Consider the following 24,318-nt stretch of genomic DNA (forward strand, 5'->3'; position numbering starts at 1 on the left):
AGTAAGAAAAAATTTATTATTGAAATAAAACATTTAAAATTAAAAAAAAACTTATCAGAACTTAGATAACAAACTGTTTAGTTATATTTATAAACCACTAAAGACATGTATATTACTTTATAATAAATTTGAAGAAAAATTTTTTGCAGGTGTAGTTTTACGAAAAATATTTAAAAGACATAAAATAAAAAATACAATCAAAACAAAAAAAAATAAAACAATTTTTCTACTTTATAACTTTAGAGTTATTTATCAATAAAATTTCTTTAAGAATATACTAATCCTAACTTGTCTTATAAATATTTAAAAAACCTTTCGAAAATACCAGCAAACAATTTTATGACGTCATAAAACGTCACAATCAATATCGACAACGAATTCATCGTATTGTAACGCCACTACACGTTATCCACTTCATTATGACGTCACACGTAAATGTTCTTGACTTTCTTGAACTTGGGTCCCCACTCGTTGAGATAATCGTAATCCTGATCATCGGATTTGACGCTTTCGTCCAACGACGACAAACTTCCGACCCTGGATCTATCACCTTCATATTCGTATACCTGAGAAGTATATTTCGAATTTTGAATATCTAATAGTTTTAAATAATGAAAATATTTTAAAACAGCATATGTATATATTTAAAATTTGCATGTAAAAGCTGTTATTTTTAATATTCTATTACCTATATCTAACCTGGTAATAACTAGTAATGTTATTCTAATTACTTATTTTAAACAGTTAATTCATAAATGGTCAATTACAAAAATTGAGTTTTATTAGCAAAATGAGTGTTTTTGTATGCTAGTAGCCGGCTTGTATATAAAGTAAATACATTTATAAGGTATTAAGTACGCACTTTTTTCCTGGATTCAAATAAGCTAATCGATGTCTATACTTGATAACTTAAACAAGTTGAATAGTAAATATGTTTGGTATTTATTTAATTATTTATTATAACATACAAAAATTCGTGCATAATACTTATATATGTTACCAAATTTAATAAGAAATAAAAAGGTATTTTAGATTTGAATATTAGCCTAAAACTCAAAGTATCTTCAAACTTTTACAAATATAATTTAGTTTGACGGCAGGAGATTATGAAATAAATAAAATATTTCGACAGTTGCATTTAATTAAATTAGTTGCATATCAAACAGCTGTAATTTATAATTCAATTGTTGACATCAATTTAAATTATAATCTTCAACAGATTAGCTGTCTGACTTTTTAATGAACTTTAAACAAAACTCGTTTGATTCTATAGTTAGTTTATTTATTTAAGTTTATAAATCTATAAAAAAAACCTTACTTTTTATTGTAAACTAAAAAACACTAAAAACAAAACACTTAAGGCTATACACATATGAACTAACTTATTAAATTGAAAATTTCAAAACTTATTACTTGAACTATAAAGGAGCTTGAAATGTTAAGTTGGTTCTAAAAGTTATTTTTTTTTTTCAATTCTATATAATTTACACATGAAAATAGATTCAAAAGTCTTAAAGTTTTAATCGAAAGTTAAGTTTTTAATAAAAACTTTATATTTTTAGTTAAAAACTACTTAAGAGATGCTAAGTATGTGTTTCCTTAAACAATTTAAAGTTACCAACTTATTGAACTTTAGCATAAAGTTAATTGAACTAACATTACAAGTTAAAATTTTACATTAAATTGATTTAAATTCCATACTGTTTAAAGATAAATTTAGAGCTTTAAACTATATATAGAACTAAACTGAGTAGGATTTTTTTGTTTTAAATCTTTTAACTAAAATAAAAAAAGTTAAGCATCTATTAATAATTGGTTATCAAAGACTTCTACTTAAATATAATTATTTAAACTAGAACTGCTACTTTACATTAAACTTTATAAATATTTTAACTTAATATATACTTAGAATTTCTAAACTAGTACAGCTAATAAGCTTAATTTAAAACAAAATCTTTATAACTAAATAAATTACAAACATTTACAAAATAACTTAAGCGTTAAAATTCTGGTATATTTACTAAATTACCCAATAAAAACTATTTAAAGTTTCAAAATTCATCAAACTGTCCGAAAACCTAACAAAAACTCAAGCTGTGATTTAAACTCAATGGGGTGCGAAATAAAATCATTGCAAATATACTTTTTTTGAGTTCAAATTATACATATATATGTATATATTTATAAGTTTCTAGTGATTGATTTTCTAAAATTTACAATTAGTCGAGTGTTTTAAAGTTTCGGAAATTTAAAGTTGGTGTTAGTTTATTTTTGATAAACTATAACTTGAACCATTTTAATATCAATAAAGTTTGAAGTAAAATATTTCAAAGTTTTAAATTAGAATTTCATTGTAACTATTGTTAAAGCTCAACTATTTATTATGTGTAAAATTAACGCCTAGAATAAAAACTAATGTTTTAAAAGGTATTTGCGCAAATACAAACAAAAGAGTTTTTTTATCAAGAATAATTATTTATACTGCGCCTTACACATACAATTAACTTTTATTTTTTAATAATTTTAAATCTGAAAGCTATGGGCTTGACCTATGTAAATTAATTAATTTTATAACAAAGTTTATATTGTAAAAAAAATTCTTAAAGTTCACAAAAAATATTTTAGATAGAATTATTCTTACTGCGTATTTCTGAGCAATAAATTTTGTATTCTCTTAATTTTTTGGACAAAGCAATAAAAAAAATTTAATCTAACAAAATTTTGGTAATTTAAATGTAAAAATGGTGAAAATTTGTTATAATAAACGTAAAATAATATTTTAAAAAGTAATTTTGTAATAAGATTCGAATCATCAAAAGGATTAGGGAATTTTATATCCACAAAAATTCATAATCAAATATTTTGTTTTCAGAAATCTAATCTGCATAGCTAGGTATTTTTGTATGGGTAAATGTCAAAAATGCAGGAAGGGTCACTTTTGCACTGCGTCACTTTTGCACTGCGTCACTTTTGCACGGTTTTTTTTTTTTACTATCACTGTTACTCCTAACCGCTTACTCCTTGGTCAGTAAGCGATTCTTTTTTACAAAAGTGTCTTTGCGCAAATTTGACGTCGCGCAAAAGTGACGCTTCGTGCAAAAGTGACGCTTCGTGCATAAGTGACCCGTCTCGGTTTTAAATATAATAAAACTCTGCCGCTTAAAGTTTTACGACTTGTAGTAGTTATTTGTAATTAATTTAAACTGCTCCTAAGTATTTTTTAGACAACTACTAAATAAATAAAAGTCTGTATAACTTTGTAATAGTTATTAACAAATATTAACCTGTATTACGTCATAATATTCATAATAACAATTATTAACCTGTATCGCGTCGTACGGTAGGTTATTTGGGTCATTGTCCGTATTTTTTTTGCACTCGTCAATAATTTGTACATCTAAATTTGGTGGGGACCTAATTAAAAAATGATTAATCAAAATATCATACAATACCGCATTAAGCAATCGAGTAAGTTTAATTTAAGCTAAAAGAAACAAAACTGAATTAATACGAAGGAAACCTGAGGTTTATATTCCAAAAAAAGTAATAAAACATTTATAAACAAAATTTTATATTTTATTTTATTTATCTAAACAACTTTACAATTCAAATAGTTAAAAATGTAGATTTTTTATTGAAATATTTAACTTAAAACCCAATTCTTCTCGATGTTTTATTGATATTAGCAATTAATACATTTCAAACAGTTTTTGAAATTCTATATAAGAAAGTCTTCAAACAACAAAAGTTCATACATTTGCATGGCAACGGGTTTCGTGGGGTCCCCGTTCAAAATTTTCACCCCATTTTCCAACGTGTTGGGGTCCCAGCACGTGTTGTCTTCCTCCCCTCCCCCCTCGATCTTCTCATCTGGGAGTGATGAGGAGAAATCTGAAGACTCGATATCCTGCGATGGAGAGTTGAAATTACATATATATATATGTCCTGTTTAGATGCTATGTATATATAGGTTGGATTTTATATTAAATTGAATTTTATTATCTTATACTCCTTACTCATTATTTTAGTCCTTATTCATCATATATATATATGTCCTGTTTAGATGCTATGTATATATAGGTTGGATTTTATATTAAATTGAATTTATTATCTTATACTCCTTATCCAATGTTTTTTACGACCTGTTTTAGTTTAATTTATAATAAATAGTTTTGGCAAAACGTGATAGATAAAGATCCGATTTTTTATTGATGAGGATTAATTTTTTTGAACTTTAGGATTTATTACAAAATTTTGATTAATGTGCTGGGGTCTTTTATGTCTATGATATATTTGGCCAGTTTTTTATTTTATGATATCCTGCGATGAAGTTTTGAAATTATATATATATACATTTATGTCCTGTTTTGATGATATATAGATAGGTTGGATTTTATATTAAAATGTCTTATACTTCTTTTTAATGCATGTTTTTTACGACCTGTTTTAGTTTAACTTATGATAAACAGTTTTGGAAAAACGAGATAGATAAAGATCCGATTTTTTATTGATGAGGATTAATTTTTTTGAACTTTAGGATTTATTACAAAATTTTGATTAATGTGCTGGGGTCTTTTATGTCTATGTTATATTTGGTTAGTTTTCCATTTTAGCTTCAGTAAACAATAGTGTTTTAGAAAAATAAACATCTAAAGATTTGATGTCCCGTAAGGAAATATTACTTGGAATTTTTATTTTCTTAACCAACCTTTTGATTGCTTAGACCCTATATATATCGCTAGTGTTTGAAATTTTATTAGAGAAGTTATGAATATTGAGGTATCACATATATGTTTTTGGATTAAAAGTTTCAACTACAAGATAGAAACTTTAATCTTGTTGAAATTTTTCTGTAAAAGAAATTAATTGAGTTCGTTTATACAGGGTTGCCAAATATTTTTGGAAAATTTTCTCCAGGTTTTAGAAGTTTTTTCCACGTTTTTAGAATTACACGTTTTAGGGTCTATTTTAGTTTTAAATCAAGTTTAAGGTAAAAAGACTGCGTTAAAAAGTATAACAACATTGAAAAGGTATCTTAAAGCTTCTTCAAATGTGTTTTTTGAAAAAAAAAATTTTGATGATGACAAAAAGAAATTATCTATACAATAGATTTTTTTGTCAAATCGAAATTTTACTACTTAACCTGTATAAGTTGTTAAAAATTTCAGGTACTTCCAGGTTATTTAGTGAATTTGTTCAAAATTCCAGGTTTTTTAGTGATTTTTGTTCAAAATTCCGGTTTTTTTTCCCAAATTTCTTAAATTCTTGGTTTTTCCAGGTTTTTTAGCGAAAGTTGTCAAATTCCAGGTTTTCCCGGATTCCAGGTTTTTTGGCAACCCTGTTTATACCTATATTTTTACGGAGAAAAATTTTTGTTTGACCAAAAACTTGAAACTTTTATAATGTTCATCTGTGCAACTTAATAAATTGTTGTTTCTCTATATTCAAGTTTATTTTATTTCTAACACAATAAATAAACTAACGTGAATAAGATTTTTATTCATTTCTTTTTCTCTTTTGTTTCTTTGATAAAAAAATGCAGAAAGAATAACTGAAAAATAAACAAACTTAATATTTAGAATAGTTTGATTACAATTTACATTATATATATAATATTACACTGAATATAAAACCGATTTGAATAAAAAACTACTTAATCTAGGAAAAATAGCATTTCATTGATAACAATCATCAGAAATAACACCTTTATAAATCAGAAAAAAAAATTAAACAAACACAAAAAATCTGTAAATAACATAAGGTTTGTTTATGAAATGTAGTTTATATATTTAAAATGCTTTTTAGTACAAAATTATAAACAAAATGTATTTGGTGTTTAGTTTATAAATTAACCCTGTTTGAAATATTATGTTAAACACTTTATTTGGATAACCTATCATAATTTGTTTCATTTTCTATAAATCAAGCTGTTTTAATTCGATTAATAAAAAAATTTGGATATTTGCCAAATACAATTTAGCAGTTATAATGTAAATATGTAGATTAAATCTTAAATACATTTTATTAAGCATAACTAGTAGAATATTGTGTAAGTCTTTAAACTAATTTAAATTTTGAATAAAGAGTATGTTTGCTTGTTTTATAAACTTATATTTTTACATACGGTGTCTATAAAACATATTTTATTTGAATTTGTTTTACAGCTTAAAACATGTTGAAGTCTATTTAAGGTGTATTTTATTGTTTTAAATTAAGTCGTTAAATATAAACCTTATATTTTTTATCTTGCAAACAGGTTTATATTTTCAAAAAAACTTGTAAAATTTTATAAAAATATTCTTATTTTTACAACTAACTCGTGTCTTTGAATATTTATTAAAATAAATTTTTTATATCAATTGACAACTCAAAAATTTAAAACAAATATTTTACAACACTAAACTTTATATTTGTTGACATAACCTTTTTTATTAAGTAAAAGTTACTTAAAATTCGAGACATAAAAATTTCAACTTAGTTTTTGGTTAGAAGGAAATTTTAGATAATAAAAATAAGTTTATTTTTAGCAACATTACAAATAATTTTATTTTGGGCTGAAACGCAAGTTATTTGTTAGTTCGTAGAACCTAAGATTTATTTTATTTTATTACTAAACTACTTACACTTAACATATCTTGGGCATGTAACAATTACGTAATAATAACTTTTGCAGTTTTAAGATATATAGTTAAGTTTTAGCTTTTATTTAGAATTTATTTACTGAAGAAAAAGTTTTTAGTTATTTTATAAAATGTACAACTTTCTACTAGACACTAATTAAAATTAAATAAATTGCTAATAAACTTTAACTTTTGTAATAAAACTTACTTAATATAACAGCTTTTAATACACAATAAGTTATTACAAATGTATTTAGCGAATTATTCTATTAAAACTTACTTAATATCACAGCTAATAAAATACAACAAATTATCACAAATGTATTTAGTGAATTTTTAATTAAAACATACTTAATATAACAGCTATTAAAACACAACAAATTATTACAAATGTATTTAGTGAATTTTTATATTAAAACTTACTTAATATAACAGCATTTAATACAAAATAAATTATCATAATTGTTTTAATGAATTTTTATATTAAAACTTACTTAATATAACAGCTAATAAAACACAACAAATTATTACAAATGTATTTAGTGAATTAGTATATTAAAACTTACTTAATATAACAGCTATTAAAACACAACAAATTATTACAAATGTATTTAGTGAATTTTTACATTAAAACTTACTTAATATAACAGCTATTAAAACACAGGATACAACAATAATCGTGTTCAAGGAACCTTCTTTGTTTTTATAAAATTCTGAAGTCTTGCAATTTCCATTTTCACCACATTCGCAAACATTAACTGTAGAAAAAAAATAGATTATCAACTAAATTCACATAAATGTTCTGAAGTAATTACTGTTTGACAAACCGTAAATAATTCAAAATGCAAATTTGTTTTTATAAAAAACATATTTTTTTAAGGCAGTCCTTGCAAAATAGTTTACATTGAACGTTAATGTGCACAGTAATATTATACCCACTTTAAAAAAAAAGTGTGCACCAGTAGGTATTAAGAAGCACTATTTCACGTTTTAGTAATAAAACAAATAACTGGATTTTCCAAATTAGGAGATTTTTTCCATTTAGGGGCGGAATATCTATTAGGGGGACGATTTATTTAAATTAATGTAAAGTGGCTGATTTTTAAAAAAAATTGGAAACTTTGTTGTACACTCTATATTTCTTGCAAATATTTTTTTCAAATCGTTAATAATACAACTCAATGTATGTATATCAGTAAAAAAATTTAAATAATTAACCTTCTACATTATAAGTCGCTTGTAGTTTAGGGTTTCCGTTATCGGAAATAATATAACTCAGAATATATTTATCAGTAACTGATTTATCAAAATCTCCTCTCAAAGTTCTTATATATCCTTGACCTATAAAAAAATGATAATATATTTTATGTCAGTTATTAATTTAAGGAAAATTTTACTAATTAAGTTGATATTAAGTTATAAATATACATTAAAAAAATTAACTTTATTTTTGATTCTCATACTAACAATTCTATGTTTAAAACAAATGTTGATAAAATTCTTTCTAACCATCTTTATTAAATAATTTGAAATTTCCATTATAAGTTTGATCAGTTGAATCTTGTGAAAAAGAGAAAAAATTTCCATTTACTTCTAAACTATCCTCATCAGACGCTTTTAATGCTCCTTTTAATATCTAAAATAATAAAATAAAATAAATACAATTATATATTTTCGGTTAAATTATATCATCTGAAAAATTAAAAAGTTAGCTTTAATAACTTTATTTTCATCAACTTTTATCTAAAACTTAGCAGTTTTCAAACTCAGTAATTGTTAAATGTTTCAAAATTTTACTCTACCAAACCATATAAACAAATAAGTACCAATAGTACTTTTTCAATGCATTAATGCCGATTGTTTTGATAAAATTAAATCGTTACAAATAATATATGTTTTTATAATATAAAATGATTATAGTTTAAACTTAAAGTAACTGTAAAACGCTAAAACACATTAGTTTCTGTTTAACTTATGAGAATATAAAAATACTAGTACGAACCAAATTTTTATTTAACATTAAATGTTAAATGGATACAATATTTAACAAAAAATTGTTCAGTATAAAATCTTCTATAATAATGAATTAGTTTTAAAATCAATATTTTTACATTAAAAATTTCATATCTATTTTGTAAATAAGTATTAGAGGATTAATTAAAAGTATACCCATTATAAAATCAATACCAAACTTTAATTAGAACTAATATCTTAGCGAAATATATATTTAAAAACTTTGTAACACCTAAATTAAAACCGTGTAAAAATTTTTAACCGAGAAATTGTAGAAACAAATACAAATCAACATAAGTTATAATTAAACAAATACTTTGCAAGACTAAAAATAATCGATTACTTTTAAAAATCGAATTTTTTTACACCAATGTAATTTGATGACACTTTTCAAATCGATTTATTTTCGTAAAAATGACACCTTAGAATCTTTAAAAACCCAATTTGTTCGATAATTTTAAAATCATAACTTCAATTTACGTTTTTAAGCGTTGTTTTTTGTCTGAATTATATTTCAAGAGTTCTGCAGTATGATCAAACTATTTGAATGTTTAACCTCAATCTTTTTAAAACTTGTTAGTAAATGAGATTTTACATTTTAATTTTAAGGTTATACAAAGAATTACTTTTAATAAAATTTCTTTTTTTTCTTATAAACTTACTTAGTTTAAAGCTTGAATTGTTTTTAAAATAAAAATCTATACAAATTATAGTTTAATTAAAGACTGAGTTTTATTTTGTACATTCATTAAAATAATGATCTTAAAATCAAAAAATAATAATTATCCCTCGATATATACTTTCATTTAAAAAGTTTTGACCTGATTGTGATAAATAAGTCTAAAAAAAACTTTTTAAACAAATTATCTTGGTACTAATAAGTAAAACAAATTGCTTATATGTTCAAGTAGCCCTCTAACTAAGCAAATTCGTTGCTAAGAGTTTGTAATCAGAAAGTTTACGTTGCTATAGAAACTTGTTGCCAAGGGAATTCAAATTAGTCAACGATTTTTTAATTAAAACAAATTTATTTTACCGCGAATTTTGTCTTTTGATTAGAACTTGCTTAACAAAGTGTTTATTAACTTATAACAGTTTTGATTTATTTTGAGAAAAAAAAACATTTTATTAAAAATAATTTTTTGGCAAGGCTAAAAATAAACTATGTTGGAATTATTTAATTAAAAAAAAAATCTAGTAAAGTAATAAACTGATATATAAGCGTCGATAAAAATACTTTTAATACAAACTTTATTTTTCTATAACAATTTTCTAACAATAAAACAAAACCGCGTTATCTCCTCACTTTATACAAAATAAAAAGTTAAAATTATCTAAAACTTAACAAACTGTTTACGAATAAAGTATCATAGTTATTTATTAAGCTTTAAATGAAACCAACTTATTTTAAATTAACCAAACGTATAAAACTATTCATATTAGACTACAAATTATGTTTATAAAGACATTGGACATTTGTTGGCATTAATAAAGTTTTATTGTTTTTGTAAAATATAAAGTTCCTACTTTCTTTGAAGTTTGTCACCTTTTTAGGAAAATTGACATAATTTTTGGGAGTTTAACTTGTTTTTGAACAACCTTTAAAACTTTACAACTTGATATTAAAAACTTCCAAATTAATATGAGGTTTTTTAAGACAATGCACTTTTTTATTATTTTTATTGTTTTTAATTTTAAAACTGTTGACATTAATTGAAGTTTATTGAAATTTGTCTGCGTTAAAAAAATCTATAAAATCGGACTTAAATGCAAATAGTTAAAAGAATATTCCTGAACTAATTGCAACGATAAGAAAAAAATATATTTAAAACACCTCAAAAGATGGTATAACTTTAAATCATTATTTAAAAATTTATTTCGCATTTGTTTTATAACAATTACAAATGAGAATACAAACTTTAAAAAAATGTTTAAGAAGCTTTTAAGCTATCAATCATTTTTAAAAGTATCTTTATTGTTAATTTAGTTGGAAGTTTGTTATAAATTTTTTGGCAATATACTTTGTTAAACATTCTGACAAACAGTTTAAATACTCTTTTTTCTTTTAAAGGTTTTGGAACATTATAATAAAAAAGAGTGGTAAAAGTTTTTATTTAATTTAACCTGAGATTTATTGTGGTTATTCTGACATAGTGTCAAGACTCTTGATTCGTTTAAAGGCTTTGGAATATTGTCATTCACATCTATTACTTGTACAAAAACTTTTTCGGTATTTTTGTTGTTCCCTTTCGATTTATCTGTTAAAAGTAAACATGTAATATAATTAACTCAAAATAATAAACTCAACCAGTAATTGTTTTATAGGGTTTAAAATAATTATCTCTACTGAGTTTTAACAAGTTTAGCTTGTTTAACAAAGTAAATTTTGAATAGTAATTAAAATCTAATTTTTATTTAGAAGTTTAAAAGATATATAAATACACAGTACTTATAGTTTTATTACAAAGTTTTGTAAATTGTGCAAATATAGTTAGAGCTAAATTTTTAATAAAGTAAAGTTTTTCTGAAGATTATACGAAAGGGAATTATTGTAAACTTGTAAAAAACTGTGGTTTGTTGTATAATTAATCCAATATAATAAACAATATATATAAATAAAAGCTTAATAAGAAAACTTTAATGTTCAAATGATTCTAAAGAATCATTTTACATCAACAATATATTTCAAGCAATCCAAAACAAAACTGACATTATTTAAAGAGAAGATTTTAAACTAGCATATGTTTTTGTTGATTTTATCTACAAATCTATAAAATTTATTGTAAACTACCTCAAAATTTTCAGAATTATTTATAACTTATTTTCAACACCTATTTAAATCGATATTTTACCTTAAAATGTTGACACTTTGTGTCAGTTATTTATAAAACTTTGTCTAAAATTAGTCATTTTTGTTTAAATACAAACATTTTGACATACATTTTAAGCTCAAATTATATTTTTGAGTAAGTTTTATCTTTCTACTATGATTATTTTTATTTATGTATTTTAGTTTTAAAACTTCAAAGTTCTCAATTATATGTTTAAAAACCTCTTTTTTCACTTTTACATTAAATATAATAGTTTAATGCTTATTTAGACAAATAACAACTTAGTTTTGATACACATAACATTTTATAATTTACTTAAAGTCGCATATAGTAAGTTTATTTTTTAGTTTTGTCTTAAAATAGCAACATTCACTTTTAAGGTAAAACTCTAAACTTTTATGGTTTTTTAAAAACGTAACATAAGGGTAAGCTTAAAACAATGTTTTTTACAATATGTCGTATTTAACGCTAATTTTAATAATTTGTATTCTTTTCTATTTGTAATAACTTTACATTTTTCTCTAAAACGACTTGAGTTTATACCTTAAACTAAAGATAACATCTTAAAACGGTTCAAATTTAAATGGATTATAAACTTGAGTTCTCAAAATTATCTTTAAATCTTTGTTTAAAAATGACAAATGCTTTATTTGGGGAAAACATTTTAATGCAACTTATGATAGATTTTGTAAACTAATCAAATTAAAGCTTGAAATACTATTACTTAAAAAACCATAAAAAAGTTTATATTTTGATACTTTTTAAATGTCTTTTTGTAGTATAGGAGTCATAAGATTTGTTGACTATATATTTAATCTGTTTAAATTTATGATTTCTTTAAAATAACTTATTTATATGAGTTTGTTTGATTTTACTTGTTTATTTACTTTATGTAGTTCAATCAAGTCTTTACAGAAAGAAATTATTTAAATATTTAAGATGTACTTATTTTTCATTAGTAAGTTTTTTTAACTCATTGTTCATAAATTCAAATTGATATTACAACTATTGAAATGTGTTTATTTTTATATTAATTTAGTATATACGAATTTTAAACTTAAGTATGTATTTTTATTTACAATAGATTTCAAATTAACTTGTAATCAGTATGATTTTAATTAATATTCTTATTATTATTTATTTTATTCCAGATACCTTTCATAGTTACTTCTAACTGATGTTTTTTTTCATTCTCATAATCCAATTTATGTTTTAAAAATACATCGCCATTTGACTTAACTGAGAAATATTTACTAGATCCTTCGAAACTGTAAAATTATTATGTTTAAACAATAAATAAATTTGTAATACACTTGAATATATATTTTAAACGTTAAAAGTTTAAGTTGAAAAAAAAGTTTCCAAACTTTAAAACATATATGTAGTTTTTAAATATTAACAGTTCTTAACTAATTGCAATAACTTTTTTTTAAGCTGTCTTTGGGAAATGTAACAAAAAAAACATTGATTGTACATAAAGTATAAAGCTACATAATATAGTGATTATATTTTAAAAGTAATAATATTGAAAAACTTTAAAAAAAACTTTATCGACATAAATAAAGTTTCAAAACTTTTAGTTTAAATGTAAAGTCAAGTAATAAAAAACTACAAAAAAAACTTGACAATGACTCAATAAAATAAAAGTTGAGAAAATAAATCACTTTTTAAAACATCAATATTTATTAATTACAAAAAATATCGACTTAAGTTGTGCTTGTCAATTATTATTTTTGTTAAACGATTTTTCTGACCTAGTGGTCAAATTTGATGACTTGTGAGATTATTAGTTATGAAGTAACAATACAAAATAAGTAGATTATGTTTAATTGGGAGTTTTTTTCATAATTCTTTTTTATTACTTATGCATCATGTTTAGGACAAATGCTTGATTTATTTGCTAAAATTTTAGAGGTTTTATTTCGTTTTATAAAAAAGATTCAATTTGTAATCATTGACAAAATTAAAATGTTTGAAGTTCAAAATTTTACAACACCAAACTATAACAGTATGTGATATACCGAAACTTTAGATAATAATATTCATTCTAAATTATTCCTAAGGTATTTTTTGTTTAAAATCTGTTTAGAAATATTTCCTTGTTTATTAAAGTAATCTTTTATATAATTATAATAATTAATATATAAGTAAAAACAAATTCAAAACTAATATAAAAAAAAATTAACTTAAAATAAATAAATAAAAACAAACTTACAATTTATATGAATAAAAACCAAGTCTCAATTGAAATAAGTAACAACAAACTTAAATTTAATAAAAATGAAAACAAACTTAAAAGCATCACTCTCTGGGTCTTTTGCATTTAACTTCGCAACTTTTGTACCAACTATTGAGTCTTCAGAAACTAAAAATATATTAAAATATAAATATTTGTTTGTTTTATTTAAACATTTAATTTCGCAACTTTTGTACCAACAATGGAACCTTCAGAAACTAAAACAATATTAAAATATAAATTTTTGTTTGTTTTATTTAAACATTTAGTTTCGCAACTTTTGTACCAACAATTGAGTCTTCAGAAACTAAAATATAATATTAAAATATAAATATTTGTTTGTTTTATTTAAACATTTAATTTCGCAACTTTTGTACCAACAATTCGATCTTCAGAAACTAAAAAATAATATTAAAATATAAATATTTGTTTGTTTTAATTAAACATTTAATTTCGCAACTTTTGTACCAACAATTGAATCTTCAGAAACTAAAAAATAATACTAAAATATAAATATTTGCTTTTTTATTTAAAAAAATTAATTTTGAAAAACTTTACCAACTATTGCGTGTTAAAATAGTTAGAATAATATAGTTGTTTTTTTTTTTAATTTTGAAATTAATGTACTTAGTATATGATCAATAACCTTAATGAAGCTTAACAAAAACCAATTAATTCTAAAATTCAACTTAGGCTCTATGTTAAATTTGGTTTATACTAAATTGTAGATGAACTATTTTTTTTTTAGATGAAAAATAATTTGATGCCATTTTAGGCTAATTATAGTTCTGTTACTTTTTTAAATACTTGAAAAAAAATTCCAGAAAATAAGTAAAAAGAAACTTTTTACAACTAAACTATAAATAATGTTTCTTTGATATATTTGGAAAAACAATATTTTTTATGAGATTCTATACTTAAGCAGTATAATTTACAAGTTAAAAGATTTTTATTGTTTTTTTAAAAAAAACAAAACTAGTCATTAAGTTAACTTGCCTTATTTTTTTAAAATCTGCTAACTAAAAGTAGACTTTTCCAAATTGTAAAAGTTAAAAGATTTTTTTTAACTGAAAGGAAATAATAAAAAGTTCTTCACTTTGAATTTAATTATTTTTTAATTGAAAACGGAAACCTTTTACTTATGAGTCACGTGTGATGATAAAAAAATTATTTGTCAAAAATAAATTTAATAAAGTGTTGATATGTACTGTCTGTAATTCAGATTAACTAAATTGTTTTATGATAGAAACTATTTGTATTTCTGCCGTTTTAGGTTTGAAAACTTTTCTCAGGTTTATATTTCAGTTTAATCACACGAAATTTCGCTTATTTATACAACTTATAAGTACTTGTCGATAATAAACTTTTAAAATCACTTTAGTCTTATTTCAAAGTCACTTTTAAACATGTTACATGGATTTTAAATCAAACAAAACTTGACTTTATAAAATTTTAAGTAACTTTTTCAAATAAATATAGCATCAAAGGCAGCTAGCTTTAAAGTTTTTTTTTTATAATTTCCACTTAAACCACTTTGTGAAACTCGTAATTTAATTTTCATAAATAACAACAAAGTTTTGCAAAATATTTAAATTTATATCAACCTTTACACTTTTTTAATTTATTACAGTTTCTCCGAAAACTAACTTTATATCTTTTTTTACCATATAACCAAATTTGAAAAACTATTTTAGCGTTAGATAAAACAAACAAATACTTGTTAATTTTTGAATGCCTCAATAAAATAATTTGATTTACATCAATAATTTCAATATCAAGTAAAAAAAGCAAAAACCTTTTATATTTTTAGAATCTTCCAACAACATTGGTGGTTCATTTACATCGATGACTTTAATTTTAATATTTGCTGTATCATGATTCGATGGTTTTGTTCCTTCTACAAGAGCTTTTTTATTCGAAACTTTCACAACAAAATTATATTCTTTTTGGTTTTCATAATCCAAATTCTGTTTTAATAATATTTATTATTTTTTTATATAAACTGATAAATTATATTTATGTTTTTTTTCATAGACCAAATTCTATTCGAGTATTATATTACATTTATTTATAAATTTTAACCACTAAGTTGTATTCATATTTATTTTTATAATCTACACATTTTCTAACATAGAAAACGAATAATAGTTTAATAATTCTACTTCTTAAACAAATTACTTTTTCTCAAAGCAATGCATTTTTATATTTAGAAATTTTTACAAGTAAATTATGAGTTTATACAAAGTTTATTGTACTTAATAAACTTAAATAATAAAATTACTTTTATATAGATACTTTATACGATTACTATATCATGTTATAGATTACAATTCCGTAAGTCTTTTTAAATATATTTTTTTTGTTTGTGAAACTTTAAGCTTATTAAAGCGATAACCTTTTGTTACATTTAAACAAAAACTTATTTACAAAAAGCTAAATGTTTTGTTATTTAAAAACGCAAATGCAAATAGTTTGCTTAAAAACTAAAACTTTGCAGTTTACTTTAATGTGATTAGCTTTATTTTAATCGTGGGAATACTTTTTTGTTTATTTAAAACTTTAAATCATTGTGTCGTTTACACTTATTGTAAATAACAACAAATCATTTTAACTTTTATCAGTCTATTTTAGTCGTTAGAAGTTAATTAGTTAAGTTAACATAATTAAGTAAAAATTAAAAAAAGTTTAAAATTAACGATAAACTCCTATTACAAAAACAAGGTCCTCTGATTCTTATAGTCAACGCAAATTTTTAAAACTTTTGATTTTTTCATGAAAAATAGTTTGCTTAAAATTACCTAATCATATGTTTTAAAGTTTTATTTGAAAACTAAAATTTAATTGTTATTTGCAATTAATTTTATTTAAACAAATAACTGTTAAATACAACCTTGATAAGCTTATAACATTTTATTAATATTAAAATCTAATTTTCATTTTGTTATTCTTTTGAAGTAAGAAAAATATTTTCTTGTCGTAAAAAAAACTAAACTAATAATTAACACCTATTTACAGTACTTTTAACTTTTAATTCAAATAATACAGTTAACTTAAATATCGGTGTAATATTAAATGCTCTTTAAATTTTATAAAAAACAAACTTTTTTAACTCTAAGGACTCCTTTATTGTCAATAAAAAATATTTTGTCTTCATCATTCAATAATTCGTAAATCATTTCTGAATTTTCTCCTAAATCTTTATCTTTTGCGTCTAGTTTCAGTATTTCAGTGTTGTAGGCTGTAAAAATTAATAAAATAAATGAAAAAATTATTGCAAGTGTTATGATTTTAAAAAGTTTAAGTAAACACTTTGATATGCTGTAAAAATTAAAAGTTTTAATTTATTGTAACTATTGCATGAGTTTAAATTCCATTTTGTGCGACAGTATTATACACAGTAAATATAAGAAAAATAAACTTTATTAATGCAGTAAATAAGTTATACGTTTGGAATTATGTTTAAGAGATTATAATATTTATACTAAAAATAGATTTTATAATTGAATAACTTTGTAAAACAAACTCTTTACATATGGTCTAAGTTTATTTTCGCAATTTTTTAGGAATAAAATATAAAACGAGACAAACAAAAGCTGATTTTAAACATAAAAGCATAAAAAAGTACATAAGTATTAAAACAAAAAAAACAGTTTTTGTTTTTATAGATTTCAAACCTTGATAAAAAACTAATTGTTTTTGTTTATAATAACACAAAAAAACAATTTTATTGTTTAGCTCTAAAAAGTGTACTTTTAATTTGTGGAAATTACGTTGTTTATTGTTTTCGGTAAACTGATGATTTTAGCTTTTATTTACGCCAAAGTCTTAAAAATATAATTTTAAAATGCTAAAAACATTAGTTGGCTTGGTGCAAATAAATTTCTCTGTTTGGATGGTAAAAAATTTAAAATTATTATACTAACAAAAAATAATTTAAAAACTAAGATAACGGTGTATTCTTTACATATAGATACACAAAAAGCCTATTTGGTCAAAAGTTTTTACATTACTTTTCCTTTTATATTAATTTATTTAAGAAAATAACAATTTTTAGAATTGACTAAATTGCACAAAAAAATTATTAAATTGGCATATTAAGAAACTTACAAAACAATTAATTGAATAAAATTAAAACTAGTTTATAAATATAAAATATTGCAGGCCTAAAACGTTAATTAAAACCGCTAGATTTTTTTAATGGCATATTATCGAAACTAGCCATTTAAGTATTTTTTGCATGACCTAAACAACAGCTTAACAAAATACTTACAAATATTTTAAAAACCAATCTTTTCCAACAAACCTAAGTTTTCTAAGTCATTACAAAATAGTGTTTAATTACACACTGTTTAAATGTTTTACTAACCAGTGTTTTAATTTTTTTTTTGATAGTATATTTTTCTTATTAATCATGCTCACTTTCGTTTTAGACCAATAAAAAAAAAGAAGTAATTCAAAATACTTTAAATTTGCTTTTACTTCACTAACCATTATTTTAACATATATTATACACAAAAAATATTTATCAATAACACTATTTTTTATATATCATTATACTGTATCAAATATATTAACCAGTATTTTCTTCAACATGAACGGTTTTTTGGTTCCAATCGAAGTAAGGACTATTATCATTTTCGTCTTGAATTAAAATACTGAACTCTGATTGGTCCATTTTATTAACTACATCTTCCCTACCGTCGACTCCGTCCGTAACCTGGTATATATATTTAGATTAGTCACGTAGCTTGGTACGTTGCAGAAAATCAGCAAAACTTATTTGCAAAAAAATTCAATTTTTAAAAATTTATTCGTCTTAGTTTGCGTACAAAATCCTTTTTCGGATTATTTAAATGTTTATAGTATTACAACCAATAAGATATTAAATTGTTTACTGGACATTTTCACTCCCTTGTTATACGAACAGAATGAATATATGGATTTTAATAAATGCATTTTAAACTCCAATCAATTAGCTGAACGACCTTTAAATGATCTTAGAGTTAATAAAAGGAAAAGGTTTAAAAGCAGAAAAATTATTTTAACATCAATAATCAATTAAATAATAACTGACAAATTTATACATGCTTGTACCAATCATTAATACCAGCTATACATATTTAAATATAAATACAATAAATTTTATTATTAAAACTCACAGTAACGATAACTTTGTACTGATCTTTATTTTCTCTGTCCAATTGTGACGTCAACCTTACGTCACCGTTCTGATGAATGACAAAAGGACAACTCATAGTGACGTCATTGTTACTTATCACGTCATAATCGCATTTTAATTTGTATTCAAGTTTTCCGTTCGATCCCGAATCTTTGTCTGAAGCTTCGACGTGAAACACCAAATCACCTTCATAAAAATATAAGATTACTTATTTATTTTGTAATAAATACTTTATTCTTGTATAAATTAAAGAAAGGATTAAAAAATTATTTATTTATTTTACTTCAAATTACAAACGTTTTATTCAACTCTGTAAAACGACGTACCTTGAAAACTTACAGATATTTTTTAAAATACTTAATTTTGTTTCAACTTAATGATGATAATACTTATAAAGTAAAAAATTTATCAAAAATTTTCTAGCTAATGATTAATCTGTTTATAAATTGTTCAAAGTCTTTACGAAAACTAATAAAATGAACAGACATGCTTTTTATCCATTAATCAAACTTTTATGAACATAATGTAAACGTAAATTTTTAAAACAAAACTCATTTAATATTTTATTTCACAACATATCTTTAATTCAATTTTATTAAACTTGCTACAACTTGATGTAATAAATGAATTAGATTATAAGTTTTTTTAGCAAATTAATTTAGTATCATACAAAACTCCTTGTTTAACTTTTCCCAGTTAACTTTATTTTATTTCAAACAGAATTTTTGCTAAAGTTAATTTTAAAACACGGATCAAAAACTTTTTAACATCAAACAAAAAAACCACTTCAAACAAGGAATGAAATAAAATATTTTAGTGGTAATTTTTAGTGAGAAATTTTTACTCCCGCAGTGTTAGTAAGATATAATTGAATTACAAAAAAAAACTCGATTTTTTCTAAGTTACATATGTTGCTTATGAGAGTTGTGACATAAGGTTTATTCACAATGTATAAAAATTTTACGCGCTTTTTTTTCGAAAACTACTTTGAAAATTGTACTTTAACTTCATGTTTACATGAATAAGTTTGGTAGAATTATACACTTTTTAATAATTGGCTTTAAGCATTTGAAATAAATAGCTGCAAATTTAACTATATTTTAGATCAATAATTTATCAAAATAAGTACGATAAATTGTAAGTTTATTTTTAATACTTTATGCGGTTTATTATTTTAATACTCAACTATTGTTGTAAGTTTTTGTAAGTACCGCTTCGATTAATATTTAAATTCTTTCAAAAGTATTTATGTTGTATTTACAAGAAACTAGCACACAGTCTTACTTTAGCTAGTATTTTTTTTATTGAACTTAAGATTATCAGTTTGTAGTTTAGTTGCTTTAATTATATTTTGCAGCTAAAATATTTATTTAGCAAAACTTCAAAATGAAATTGCGTTGCTGATAAAACTTTGGTTATAACAAATAAGTTATAGGTAGTTATATTTTTAAATTAAATATGTACTTTTTCTCGATTCTACAATAAAACTTCTCAATATAATTATTTCGCGACCTTCTGAAAAGTTACTTTTTTAAATATGTAGTTTCGATGATTTTTTGTTGCGAAATTTTGAAGCAAATAATTAGTTGCTTGATAAGCTTCCGTGTATGTGAATTTATATTTTTTTGTTTTTTTATGTTTTTCGTGTATATTTCGTTATCATTTAAGTTTTTTTAAACTTTTGTAATATTTACTAAAAATGTAAAGTTTCGTTTACACAGAATTAAAGAAAATATCGCTGCGATAATACAATAATAAAAAACATAAAAAACTGTAAAATACAACAATTTTTTTAAATAAAGTAAAAAGTTGATTGTATTCGAGTCTATGTACTAATTACAAAAAAAAACATGAATAAAATTTCTAAACTGAATATCATAAACTTTTAAAACATGTATGACCTAAGGTCAAAAGTTCTTAAAAAAAATTTTTTAATTTGACGTAAAAAATTTCTTAAAATGTGAAAACTAGTATTTGGTATTTTTACAAATTCTATTTCAATGTTTAAAGTTAGTTTTAAATTCAATTTTATTGTTTTAATAAATTATATTAAAAAAGTCTTAAATGTTTTTTTTCAGTGTAAAAACTGTGTAATCTGATAAAATTAACAACCATGAAATGTACACGGGTTTTGTTTGTTTATACTTCTTAAAGTATTTTGCTTTAAAAAAATAAAAACAAGACCATGATAAAGCTATGTTTTTTCTTATAGTAATTCTAATAAAACTTTCTTTTCATAGAAAAAAGACAAAAACATAATTTAATCTAATAAAAATACTTTTAAATGTATTAAATAAAATATTTAGTATTATCAGCCTTAAAAACAAGACTTTTCACTATGATAAAGTTAAAATTTAAACATATCTTACAATGTATGTGATTAATTTTTCCTTACGAAAGAAAAGCTACAAACTTATTTACAACTGAAAAAAAAACCAGGCTTATATAAAACCACGCCAAAATTAAAACATGATAAAACACAGACTCGAACTTTTAAAATTTTCACTTTACTTTCTGTTTTTTATCAAAATTTTCACAAAGTAAGTTTCTCTTAAAACTTATCTCAGATAAAAAGCTCGATTTTTATTATCGTAATCGTAATAATGGAACTTATAAAACGTAAAATAACATTTAAACAACTCATTAACTAAACTTTTAACAAAAAACTTTTTTTTAACATTGAAACATATTTACTAAACGCATTTTAATAAAACTTTTTTCTTATTTGTATTTTTATACTGGTCGTATATATAAGTCATATAAATATTACTTTTTTGTGACTTTTTACAGACATATGTTTTTCATGTACTAGTTATTAAAATCATGTTTTTAAAAGTTCATTTTTGTTTGATTTTTATTTTTAAAAGGTTATTTCAAAGGACAATGATCGTAAAATGTTTACAAAAATCTGTTAGACTCTTTTTATTCAAGTATGAACATAAAAGTTTTAATATCAATAAACTTTGCAGCATTCAACTTATTAATTTAATATTTGACATTTAACTTTATTAACCTTTTCTTTTATATAAAGCCAGCATGAAATAAGTTGGTCACTAATTAAAGCTTTTATTTGATATAAGTTGTTTATTTAATCCTAAATAATATAGAAGTTAAATTCAATTTATTCTACACATTTTCATACTTTTATATATTGAATTAAATTTTAATATTTACTATTCTTTTGTTATTAGAAATACAACTTCTCAAGTATGTGTAAAAATGTAAATTATCAAACTTTTTATTAATGTAGAACTAATTTAATCAAAATGATGATACTTTAATATTTTCTGAAACATTGAATTCAGTCTATTTTCTAGTAAAGTTAATTATCATTAATATTAACAATTTAAACAAACCAATTTTAATATTTTCTGAAACATGAAATTTAGTTTGTTCTTTATTAATAACAGGAGAATTGTCATTGACATCTTTAACTTCAATTGTTATTTCAGTTTGTGGAAGTTCTTTTATCGGTTCTCCATTGTTGAGTATTTTTACCTATTTAATTTTTAAAAAATTAGCTAGTTTGTGTTTATTCAATAGTTTTACGTATAAAATGAAAATAAGTAGTGTATAAAGTGTTAGAATAATAATATGAAGCTTTTAAGACTCTTGGTTATTACTGTTAAAAATTGAAAATTAAAATGTAAAAAAAAATTAAGAGTACCAATGTTTAGGGTGAAAAAGATATTAAATTCAGTCAAAATAACTAACTGTTTTATTAACTGTTTTATAATAAACAAAAAGTTATGTTTTAAAAATTTTTTGGATCACCTAAAAAGTTTCTAATTTATTAATAGTAAACAAACAGTTGTATTGTAAAAACTTTTAGTATCTCTATCTAAATAACTAAACATCGTATAACAAATAAACAAACAGTTATATTGTAAAAATTTTTAGTTTCTCTATCAAGCGGTGCTTTTGCAAATAATTTATTTCCTCTCATTTCGAACAAATCATTTTCTCCTAATAATTCAAAAGTTAATTTGGAATATCTTTCGGGCTTCACAATCTTCGATGACAACTGTTGAAAATATTAATTTATTATTACAATTTAATTATTTTAATATTCTAAAATAGATTTTAAGTTTCATAATTTTTAGTTCAGACTGTTAGATTTAAAGGTTATCGTTTATATTGCTTAAACTAGTTTGACAGTTCTGTAATAGTTTTTACTTATTTCTAGGTATACTTATTGAGTGTTATGAATTTTTTAAAGGCCGAATAAGAATAAAAATACATAAAATTTCAATATTCTTTAACTTAAAGAGTTTTAAAGCTGTTCAGATAATTAGACTTTTGAAGATTAAAATTTTAATCATAACTTTACAAACAAACACGTTTATCCACCTTAATTAACTTTAATAATATTTAAATTAAAATAATAAAACTAACGTCAGCAATAGGTTGTTTGGGTTGAGTGTTTTCCCAAACATCAAAAGAATTAAACTGCCATTGGCCAAAAGACAGGCCAATAAAACTTAATAATATTAAATATTTTAACATAATTCTGTATTTGTCTGTGAAAAAAAAAATAATAATATTAAACATTATATCATAGTTCAATACTTATCTATATTTTTATATGTATTAAATAAACTAATATTTAAACAAAACTAACTATTAAGTTTACAAAACTTCTTAAATATTTATTACTAATTTTTATCAATAAATTACTAAACTTAATGCAGAAGTTGATTGAGCTACATTCTATTCATTTAAACAAAACTAGTTGTAAAGAAAGTTTTCAATTTCAAAATAAATAAAACATACATTGAATAAGTTTTTTTTTTAATTTGTAAGATATATGTTTGAAAAACATTTCTAAAGTACTTAGTCATAAATCAAAAATATTTACAAAATAATAAACATATCCTCAAAACATATATGCACAAAATATATCAAAAGTATCAACTTTAGGATATCTTTTGCAATCTTTTTTGTGCCTAATTGGCCATAAAAGAATGTTTTGCAGCAAAAAAACGTTACAATTAAAAAAAAACTTTGCTTTTTATGTCGAAGTTTTCATAATATTCCACTAACGTAAAAAGTACTGCTAATTGTCTGTTTTTAATAGCTTAATTTGGTCAAATAAAGATTAGTAGCATTTAAGTTATATAAATAGAACTTATAGCCTTTTTTTTAACAAAACCTGTAGAATTATGCTTGTGAAAAAGGTCCTTAATGCAATTATTAAATAATCGCTTTTTACGATTCTAATTAAACTTTATTATAATTACAGTTATAAAATTAGCATTACAGCTTTATTTCGCTGTAAATAACAACTAAACTAGACTTAGCTACATATAAAAAAAACTTTATATTCAAATTAAATTTTTAAATATTAAAATAATTAGGTTTTTTTTCAAATAAACATTAGATATACATTTAATAGTAGAATATAGTCTAATATTTTATTAAAAACAAAATATATATCTA

General features: G+C 22.2%; 1 protein-coding gene across 1 annotated transcript; it reads right to left on the reverse strand.

Annotated features, from left to right (window-relative positions):
- Window positions 1–425: 425 nt before the first annotated feature.
- LOC145830204 (cadherin-11-like) lies at window positions 426–23,395 on the reverse strand. The gene is made up of 17 exons (XM_082938123.1): window positions 23,275–23,395; window positions 22,757–22,903; window positions 22,236–22,377; window positions 18,860–19,065; window positions 18,276–18,417; window positions 16,802–16,938; window positions 15,496–15,667; window positions 13,757–13,829; window positions 12,620–12,732; window positions 10,758–10,891; window positions 8,130–8,256; window positions 7,839–7,961; window positions 7,259–7,378; window positions 5,484–5,551; window positions 3,756–3,907; window positions 3,324–3,414; window positions 426–566 (listed from the first exon to the last, which is right to left on the reverse strand). The coding sequence occupies exons 1-17, from the start codon at window positions 23,383–23,385 to the stop codon at window positions 426–428; spliced, it is 2,199 nt and encodes a 732-aa protein (XP_082794249.1). The 5' UTR covers window positions 23,386–23,395.
- Window positions 23,396–24,318: the final 923 nt, after the last annotated feature.

This window comes from Thalia democratica, chromosome 2 (assembly GCF_965202585.1).
Source record: "Thalia democratica chromosome 2, ktThaDemo2.hap1.1, whole genome shotgun sequence".
Classification (NCBI taxonomy): Eukaryota; Metazoa; Chordata; class Thaliacea; order Salpida; family Salpidae; genus Thalia; species Thalia democratica.

Excerpts from the sequence above, each read along its gene's own strand:
- LOC145830204 (XM_082938123.1), bottom strand. The coding sequence starts at position 23,385 with ATGTTAAAATATTTAATATTATTAAGTTTTATTGGCCTGTCTTTTGGC. Across the intron at positions 12,733-13,756 it reads CCAGAGAGTGATGCTTTTAA|TTTCGAAGGATCTAGTAAAT; the intron begins GTTTGTTTTCAT and ends ATAATTTTACAG. Across the intron at positions 3,415-3,755 it reads AAACCCGTTGCCATGCAAAT|GTCCCCACCAAATTTAGATG; the intron begins GTATGAACTTTT and ends TTTTTTAATTAG.